Genomic DNA, 10,323 nt, shown 5'->3' with positions numbered 1-10,323 from the left:
TTCCTGCTGTATGAATTGTTTCCACTAGAGGGATTTTTCTGATCTTGTTCTACAGCAGCTCTTTAGCTGTAGGCAAAGGGGCATTCTGTCTGGATGTGATCCTTGTAAACAACAGTACTAAATTTTGAGTAAGTTAAGAAGGAATGAGTGGAGTAAGTAAAAAGCCTAACAAATCAGTCATGCAACTTTTAAGCTTATTTTGCCTTACAAAACACCAAGTAACCAGAGAGAAGAACTCTGTGCTGAAGTGATGAATTAATCTCTGCACTTTTGCATAGAATGCCAGTGCCTTAAATGTAATTATTTCTCTATTTTAAATAAATAGCCTCCCAAATATGATCATTTTACATTTTCTGCAAAAATGAGTCCGTTACTTTCCATAGGAGCTTTGGTTTTGCTCTAAGTCTCTCCATCAGTAACAAAACTTCTTCTATTGAGATCTTTTTTCTTACAGCAAAGGTGATTAAAGGATAGATTTAAAACAAAAAATTGGGGGGATTTTGGAAAATACTGATAACTTTCTGGTTTAGGCTCTCCACTTTAGAAGGGGAAACAATTTGCCCAATAACTCTGTATGCTCATTTTCTTTTAAGTTTGTCAGTAACTTTGTCTTTATGCAAAATAGTTGCAATTCTTCTTCAGATAGGAGGGGGATCCTTGGTAGAATTTTTTTAGTGCTTTCTTAACTTTCTGTGTTGTAGCTATTGCATACATTTGCTAAAATTTAGGAATCCTGTTGCATTTTAGTGCACATGCATCTACACGAAACTTAAGAGCATGCTAACAAAGTAGAAATGAACTCCCGAAGTTGCTGTTAGGTGGCTTTTTTGTGTGTGGCTTTTTGTTTTGAGGGTTGGGGTTTTTGTATTAAACTTTCTTGAAAAAATTTATAAACTTCTCTTGTTTCAGGAGAGTCTTGCTGTTGTTTATACCACGTGCTGCCCTGGTCAGTATACCATATATGAACCTGTTATTAGACTGAAAGGTCAAGTGAAAACTGTACCTTCTCAGAGACCTTTCAGTTCAAAAGAAGTTCAGAGTAATGTATTGGACTCTCAGCACCTGAAAACACTTCAGCCTGTTGAATATAAAACTCTTCAGGGTATACTACATGAAATTGGAGGAACTGGTGCATTTGTTTTCCTCTTTGCTAGGGTAAGGGGGCTGGAGGAGGGGGGTGCATGTACGTGTCCTCCCATACAAAATTTTCTTTGGATCTTGGGTAGCAAATCACATATTCTAGCTGCCTTGCTTTAGTATGCATGTGACTTTTTTTCTTAAAGAAAATTTGTGGAAAATACCTCTGGCATAACACAGACTGCATCATATAGGTTGTCTTAAATGGGAAACTTAATTATAATTCTATTATGTAATGTTTTTTATAATATTGCTAGTATGTAAGATGTCGTGTTACATTCTGATTTAGAGATAGGGCTTCTAAATGTCAAAAGAGATTATTTTTAGGAGTGTTGTAGAACTGATTATATTTTTGGTCTCTAATTTTTAAAGGCACTGAAATTCATTGCATATCTTCTAACACTTTAAACACAGAATATTCACAATGCAAGTATGAATAAATGTAAAACTACATAGTGTGCAGGGCTTTAATTTTATCTAATAAATAGTGAGAACTTTGAGAGAACTGTTCAGTCATATTCAAAGGCTTATCCTGTCTAACGAAAATTGTAATTTCAAAAATATTAAGGCTATGAGCCTTAACTTAGTTACTACTTAGCTGTGACCTTTACATGGAGAGGCTAACATTTGTGCTAGGAGTCTGTGAAGTACTACAGTTAATTCAAAATACTGATGTAGGCCTAAAACTTGTTTATTTTGTATGCCTCTGGCAATGATAGTGTTCTGAAAGGTGTGTGGGGAGTAACCAATGCGCATTAGACTAGAGACAGTCAGGTGTTCAGACTTCCAGTTATGAAGACACTACCTGCTGTAATTTTAACATTGATAGTGAAATCTGAGGAGAAAATCCTTATTCATGTTATTGTATTATGTAAATTTATGCTAAGTATGTGCTACAAATCCTGCTGTAGACTCTATTTGCATCACTAAAGCAAGCAAACAATAGATCAGCTGTCAGATGATACAGGTTTACATGTGTATAACTGTAAGTGCAGCAGAATTAATGGGTACACAACAAGGGAACATATAAGAACTGAAAATCCATTTATGTCAGATTTCCTTCTTGTATATTTTTCTAAAAATACTATTTGCTCTTTCTTGGGATTCAAGAATTGCAGGAAGCAAAAAGTGAAGAGTGGTCCATGGTCTTCATCTATCAAATTGCTTGTTTCTTTATGGGCAAAATAAAACTTTAATATTTGACACTTCCAGGTAGAGATAGTCTAGACCTTCAGGAACCTTAATTTAAAGCGTTCCTTAAACATTTAGGAAACATACTTTTCCAGGGCAAAAGTTTATTCTTATTAGTGGCTTATGTATTTCATGACCTTGTGACTTTGTAGTATAGCAAGAATAATTGGTGCCTTCTACTTAAATTTTATTTAGAACAGATTTTTTTCATAAAAAGGGATTCTTTTAATGGGACTATTATTTTCTTAGCAGATCATCATTTACCACAGTAGGAATTATCACTTCAGATATAATATCTGAATGTACACACATAGGCAAAAATGAAGGTTATGTACATAACCTCAAAATCTTTAAAACAGATTTAATCCAGAAGCTATGATTTAAGACTGCAACAAAGCGTTTCTAAGGCTTTTTTCTAAATGTTTCTCATTTAACTGTTTTATTAAATTTGCCTTTTCTTCAGGTTGTAGAGATTAGCAGCTGTGAAGACACTCAAGCTTTAGCACTACAACTTATACTATCTTTGACAAAATACAATCAACAGAGAATACAGGAGATGGACAATTGTAATGGTTATTCTATGATTCATCGAGTACTGATCAAACCAAAATGCATTGTTGGATTTTGCATGCTGAAGGTAGAATGCTTTTTAAACCTGATATTTTGTTCAATGTTAGCACGAATTTAGAAACTTTTCTGTGATTTTAATTCTACATTTGAAGCTGTCTTCACAAAGGCAGAACAGTGATTTGGAGCTGTCCTGGTTTCGGCTGGGATAGAGTTAAATTTCTTCCTAGTGCTGTGTTTTGGATTTAGTATGAGAAGAATGTTGGTAAAATGCTGATGTTTTCAGTTGTTGCTACGTAGCGTGACAAGGACAGCTCTTATACTACCAAGCAGAGGATGGGAGGGAGCATAATTGGGACAGCTAGCCCAGCTGGCCAACAAGGTATTCAATACCATGAGACATCATGCTCAGCATATGAATGATAGGCGTGTTCCAGGAAGTAGCGATTGCTACTTGGTTATCGGTCAGTGTGGGTGAAGAGCAGTTGCATTATGCATCACTCATTTTGTATATTCTATCATTATCATTATTTTTTTCCCCTTTTCTGTTCTATTAAACTGTCTTTATCTCAACCCACGAGTTTCTCACTCTTACCCTTCCGATTCTTTCCCCGTCCCACTGTGTGAAGGGAGGGGGTGAGCAAGTGGCTGCGTGGTATTTCGCTGCCTGCCAGGTTAAACCACAACAGGAGCAAGTTCAATCTGGGAGTGTTTTGCCTTGAACTAGAAACTCCTGATAGGTAAGGGGAAGACCCTGATTTTAGAGGAGATGGCGGGGGGGAAGAAAGCAACTTTGTTTCTCCGAGAGCGAAGATCTTTAAGTAAGCTTAAATTCGTAAGCAATTAATAAAAATATTTGAGTGCACTTGAAAATCTTTAAAAAAAAAATTTTCTTTTTTTCACTGGTGTTATAAGAATGAAGCCTCTTAAATGCCTCCAGTGGGATTACTAAACTTGGTAACTATTTTCAAAGTTGACCAGGTAGATATATGCCTTCCCTATCAAGAGTCTGATGTCTCTTTAAAGATTTTTTTTTTGATAAATTGGATAAGCTTTGTGCTTATGACATTAAAAAAAAATTTCCCCCCCTCTTTAAGACTCTCCTTGAAGGATGCTGCAGCGATGAGATTCTCTGTATAAATGAAAATGGGCAATTCATGCTTGACGCAGATTCTACTGCAGTTATCCAAGATGTTCAATTGTTAGAAAAGCTGCTGCTTGACTGGAAGATATGGTCTAAAGCAAAGGTAATTACTTGCATTTTGGAAAGATTTTAAGTCTGAAAGTCAATATTTAAAAAAAAGAAGTGATAAAATATTATGAAGTCTGAAATTAATTCCTCCAGTTAGATGTCAGTAATTACTAAAATTTTCTAAAATTAATGGTCCTTATTTTTCTTTGAGTGGCTGGTAGTAGCATCAAGGTCCCATCAATGATGCAGGTAGCATCAATGATGCAGGTAACCTTACTCTATTAAATTAGGTAAAGGTAATGTCTGTAAATGACTTGTTAGTTGAATAGATTTATTTTTTAGGGAAACTTAAGACTGAGGAAGACCTGCTTCCCTCTGGAGTTAAACTGTTGAAAATAACCATCCAGTGTTAATATAGCAAAGAGTATACAAAACCAGGTTTAGACAAGGAGTAATTTTTTTGTAGCTTAATCATTAAAAAATGCTTAATTTTGTATGAGCATAACTTTTCTGATAGTTTCTAGTTCTGACCTGACCATTTGCAGTCATTTAGTCTTTTTCTTAGGTGCAAAACTTACATGATTTGTTTATATTCCTAAACTGTTTGAGTTTTTTATTCTCAGTGTGTAGACTCAGAAATATATTTTTGAAGCCATGTTCCTCTTTTGTTTTTGTTTTTCAGGAAGGTGTTTGGGAAACTCTGTTAGCAGCTCTAGAAATCCTTATCAGAGCTAACCATCACCAAAAGATGTTTAACATTAAACAGCTATTGAAAGCTCAAGTGGTACATCACTTCCTGTTAACTTGTCAGGTTCTGCAGGTACTTTCACTCTGAAATCCTACCTTGTGCTTGGCAAATACTTAGTTTTACTTGGGCCGGGGGGAGGAAGAGACTAAATACTATAGAAAAAACTACTTCAGTAGACTGTCCCCTGTGCTTCCAGACCCCTTTCATCTTCTTCAACAGGCATTGTTGCTGTAAACTGATACAGTTCACTACTGGGTGCTCTATTTACTGTTGGACAGAAGGGGCAAGAGATTTTAACCATCTGGTACTATTTGAAATCTAGGCACTAGGTTACTTGCACAATCCACACATGAGTAAGAGCTGAAATGAACTGTGACCCTTTTATAAAGACATGAGATGTCTCTTACTAGTTCAAGTCTTCATTACTGAAAAACATAGACACTGTGCAAGTAGCAGAAACTGTCTATCCTGTATCTCACCAGAGCTAATAGGGCAACTGGCCTGTAGTGCTCAGTCTGAGCACTCCTCTTAGAATTTTGATCCAGTAGTAGCTTCCTCTATGGCATGGAGATAACTGTTCTAAAAAGGACTTGGGGGAAGTGCTTCAGCCCTTTGATAGCCACTTCTTTGAAACATGATTTTGAAATGGTTTCCTCCTTATAGTACATATCTGTTTGTGAAAATATGTATTGTAATCCCTCTTTTCTACACTGTATTTTCTATCCTACATTCCTTTTTATTCTGAGTTTCTCACTCTTAACACATGAAATGCATTGATTTTTTTCCCCCCCCTTTAATGCTTTTTTTTTTTAAATGTGTCTTTTAATCATTTTCATTGCTGTAAATTTTGAATTTCTTCATTTTTATGTGGTATACCCTACTTCGGGAATTTGTTAGTTGTATAGTTAACTTTTAAAATTGTGTATTAATGCAAATGCCTAGGTACAGAATGTTGCGTAGTATTTTCCCTGTCTTTTGCACATGAGTACAATCAGTAATATACATGCCTATTGGGAAGAAATTAATTTCTTAGTTAAAAAACCTACTCAAATTAGTCAACAATGATTTGGCAATTTTTTGGGAATGATGGAATGGAAGATAAAACTATATAAACCATTCTCTTTGAAAACCTCACTTCAATTAACTTCATTTAGTCTTTTCATATAGCTGTCTCAGTTAAGGTGCTTGAGTACCAAACAAAAGGTGATATTTAGAGAAGTTAGAAACAAGTTAATCACCATGCTCACATTACAGTGAGGTTTCCCACAAGTTTCTTGAAGTCCTGTTCTAAAATCATTGTTCAGTTAATAAATTTTTTCAAATAGCCATTTGTCAAACTATAGTCAAACTATATAGAATGCTTGATCAGCAGAAATTATAAATATAATTATCAATGAGATCTCAAATGTGTATGTTTACAAAAATGGCCATTGAAGTGGGAATACAGAAGACCCAGTGTGGCACTGTTCAGAAAGTTCTTAATACGTTTGAAATGTTAGTATCGGCAACTATTTTAATTTCTCTACAAATATGTAATACAATGACAGTAAACTACACTTTCAATGGTGATTCATGTCCTAAGGCTCCAGCATTTTAAGTCAGAGTAGTATAGTATTCAGAAGATGTTCATTTTCTAAAAATAAACTTGCATAACATCCGCAATAGTTTTTTTGTGTCTGAATTTTGAGTGTGCTGGACTTGGGTAACATTGAGTAGGTACAGTAGCTCCTCTCAAATTAAAGAATACAGGCTTTATTACTTAAGCTTTTTTCTTGTCTGTTCTTTTACTATAGCATGACAATTTAAAAAAAGAAGACCATTTCTGTCAAATTAAAAATATAAATAACTGACAGTTGTACTGCTCTTCCTTTCTAGGAGCATAAAGAAGGGCACCTTGCATCCCTGCCTCGGGAGGTTTGTAGGTCATTTGTGAAAATAATTGAAGAAGTACTTGGATCTCCCCCAGACCTGGAATTGCTGACACTGGTCTTCAATTTCCTCTTAGCAGTTCACCCTCCCACTAATACATATGTTTGTCACAATCCTACCAACTTCTACTTTTCCCTGCACATAGGTAGATATGTCACATTTAACTAGAAATAAACAATAAGATAAAAATCTAGTCATAAATTAATATCTAAAAAAACTCTCACTCCTATAAATTACTAGTCTATGAATATGTTCTTTGATTGCTATATTGTAATAACTATATATAAAAAATTATTGAACTATTGGGACTTAAAGTAAAAGTAGTTTACAGTATTGAGAGACATTATAGTTAGACTTTGTTTGCTTGGCTTATTTGGAGAGCTTTCTTCTGTCTACAGCCATAGATGATCTCTCTGGTGGTTGTGTCTTTAACTTTCTTCGAAGTTTGATGCTGCTAAACGGAATGCATAATGTTAGCTGCTTGTATGGACACATTTGCCTGTGGGCAAATCTTAGAGAAATGTCTAACTTAACCGCAAATGAAACTTCTTCAGGAATATGTGTATATGGTCCTGTCTCCAGCTCTACTTTCCTGTTACTGAATTCCTAGAAAAATAAAAGGCCTGAGGAGCATTTTTAGCAAATGATCAGTTGCACTGCAAGACATCATTGGCAGGCACCATCAGTGCATTGCATACAAGTGACTGAAAGTACCTATGGGCTTTGAGGGGTGCAGATACAGGACAACAGCTGTCTTTAATATATCTGTATTAGATGATCACTTTGGCAAAATGAGTGATATGAGCTTTAAAAATTCTTTCTTGCTCTTCTAAAAAATGAGAAACTGGTAGATGTATAGTTCATGCTTTAATATTAGCATTGCACAACCTTAGACATAACTTATGTAAACATGGAAAGCATCATGCAAGTTTGAAATGTTTTCTCCTTTTGCAGATGCCTGTGTACCTCCAGTTTTAGTAATCAGTTTCAAAGGCAGTACAGTTGTTTTTATTTGTATCTGTCCTTTAATACTAATAAATGTAAAATTCTGAGTAAGAGTAGAACGAACTTTTTAATACTTTGAGCCTTATTAGATGAACCTGTTTGAGAACAGTCACCTGTTTTTGACATGCCAAAAAGTCAAAGTTACTATTTCTTGTATGGCTGCAAGGACCATCTTTAAATGTATTTACTTCAGAACAGCATAATATTTTCAGTGTTCTGAAGTAAATTTTAAAGATATATCACTAAACCAAAAAATTGTTCTCAAGTGCTTTTTCTCAGATGCTCATGAGTCGAGGACTTCTCATTAGCCTCCAGTGATCAGCTTGAAAGTAACCTGGCTACTATGAGTCTAAATATGTCAAGAATGCAAACTTAAAAAGCTTTTATGTAACTTTTCCCCTTATCTTTTCTTTCTAGATGGCAAAATTTTTCAGGAGAAAGTTGAATCACTTATGTACCTGAGAAATTCCAGCAGTGGTGGGAAGTCAATAGGCAGTTCTGCATTTGTGATTACAACTCCAACTGGATTTACAGCTTTGCCACTGGGAGGTAAAACAATGCTGGAAAAACAAGGACACTAAGACACAGTCCTTTGGCAGATGACTAGAGTGCCTTAAAGTGTTACTTTCCCACGGATATTTCTTGCTAAGCTCCCTCTGCCCGTTGGAGCTTGATGCTCCAAGTAAGAGTAAGAAGGATGGAATTGAACATGCTACCTAAACTGCTCTTCATTCTCAAGCTGAGACAAATTGCCACATTGATGGCTCAGGCAGTGAAGTGGACCAGATAGCTGAACAATTTCATCTGTTAAACAGACCTGCTAGGGGTGTATGAGAATGCCTTAACCAGGCAATGGTTGAAATAGTGAGCCATAAGCAGCTATCCTATCTGTGCAAAAAGCATTAAGCTGATACTTTTCTTTATTTGTGCATGATTGTTAACATGCATCTAAATATAGTCTTAAAGCATTGGCATTTAGTTATAATGCAGGTGTATATACTATTCCTACATGATAGAGGATGGGAAAGTAATCTTATAAAGAACAACTTAGGTACCTTGGTTATATAAGTTAAAATTGAATAGTTTTCTAGAAACAGTCTCATTATATAGCATGCTAAACAACTTGAGGTCTATAAAGATAACTGCTTTAATCAGTTTTGAATTCCTCTGCTATAGATGCTGAAATAGGTGTGAAGTTATTAGTTCAAGCTGGTAACTTTTTTCAGTTGGTGTGCTGCCAGTGTGATGTTTTTTCCATCATTATTGAATTAGATTGAATTAGATTTTTAATCATGCTTTTTACACAGATTTGCCTAGGCAATCAACAAATATCACCTGTAAAACAAAAGCTAAAACATACAACTTATGCCTAAGCCTTCATTTAACCTTGTTGACAATGAGAAATAAATTCTGACTAAAAATGCATAATCTAAGCAAGTTTACCAATATATACAAAATAGGAGTGGAAACAAATTAGTCTGATCTGTAACTTAGCTGCTATATATTTCGGATCATGTCTGACTTAGCTATATTCTGTGTATCACCAATGTGAAACCTTTTACAATTGATGTCTTGTTGCTACTTGGCTTAGAAAAAGCAAATTGAGTCTTCAAGCACTACTTCAGTTGAAACAGTGTTAGTTCAAGTGTCTTTTAGTAAAAGCGGTGATATGTAGAGGAGACCACAGTACTAAATTCTGTATGGAATTAGTCATTCTCCCATATGGATTATATATAAAATCTTATTCTTCTAAACAAAGTACTTTTTTATATTAGTAGTATCGAACTGTTGTTCTTGAATAAAGATTATGCATGTATGCCAGAGGAATACTCAACATAAATTTTTGTGAAAATAGGTGTTTGCGTGTTGTGGTTCTGAATTTGAATTTATAAATTTAGATAAAATATTTGAAATGGTATGTTCATTAGATAACTTGCTACCTGCATGTGGGTTTGCAATTTGTTGCACTATCTGCTAATGTGTGTGCAAGCTTGGCTGTAAGATTGATGCAGCTATATAGATCCTTCCTGTTGTCTGAAGGCCAGCTTGGTCTGGCTATGTTTGCACATATATGTGTATATATATTTTTTTTATATATTTGTTTTATATATATCTCACTTATTAAAAAAAAAAATGTTCCGGATGCATCATCATTGCATTAGTACTAACTGGTGCATAGTTTTCAAAATACTTCTGAATGAACAAAGTCTCCTTTTCCTAGACTAACAGAAAGCTTTCTCTACCAGTCTGGTATACACACTGCTTTCCCTCTTAAAAATATGTTTTCTGAAAGACATCTGTAATGTGCTCTGAAAGTTTGTTTCAGGTCAAAATGTGCACTTAAAAGGAAGCCCTGTTAAATAAAACATGCAGTGATCTGTTATAAATCTGAAGTACCTGTAAAGCCTTAGTGCAAAAGGGTTGGTGAATAGTATTTCAATGTTTACTGAAACATGTTGGTAGATTGGACTTCTTACACAAGAGCTCCAAATAGAGCAGCCTGATCTATTTGACCCTGCTTTGAGCAAGGAGGTTGAGCTAGACAATCTCCAGA

General features: G+C 35.0%; 1 protein-coding gene across 1 annotated transcript in view; it reads left to right on the top strand.

The window, feature by feature from the left end:
* LYST (lysosomal trafficking regulator) overlaps window positions 1–10,323 on the top strand; it is a 67,965-nt gene that overhangs the window by 25,034 nt on the left and 32,608 nt on the right. The window contains exons 15-20 of the mRNA XM_009580810.1: window positions 910–1,155; window positions 2,792–2,965; window positions 3,993–4,142; window positions 4,770–4,907; window positions 6,711–6,909; window positions 8,187–8,318. Coding sequence (XP_009579105.1) covers window positions 910–1,155; window positions 2,792–2,965; window positions 3,993–4,142; window positions 4,770–4,907; window positions 6,711–6,909; window positions 8,187–8,318 — 1,039 coding nt within the window. The remainder of the gene's footprint in view (window positions 1–909; window positions 1,156–2,791; window positions 2,966–3,992; window positions 4,143–4,769; window positions 4,908–6,710; window positions 6,910–8,186; window positions 8,319–10,323) is intronic.

The sequence above is a fragment of the Fulmarus glacialis genome, unplaced genomic scaffold, assembly GCF_000690835.1.
Source record: "Fulmarus glacialis isolate BGI_N327 unplaced genomic scaffold, ASM69083v1 scaffold31956, whole genome shotgun sequence".
Lineage (NCBI taxonomy): Eukaryota > Metazoa > Chordata > Aves > Procellariiformes > Procellariidae > Fulmarus > Fulmarus glacialis.
Note: the sequence above shows the minus strand (reverse complement) of the source record. Positions and strands in the feature narration are given on the sequence as shown.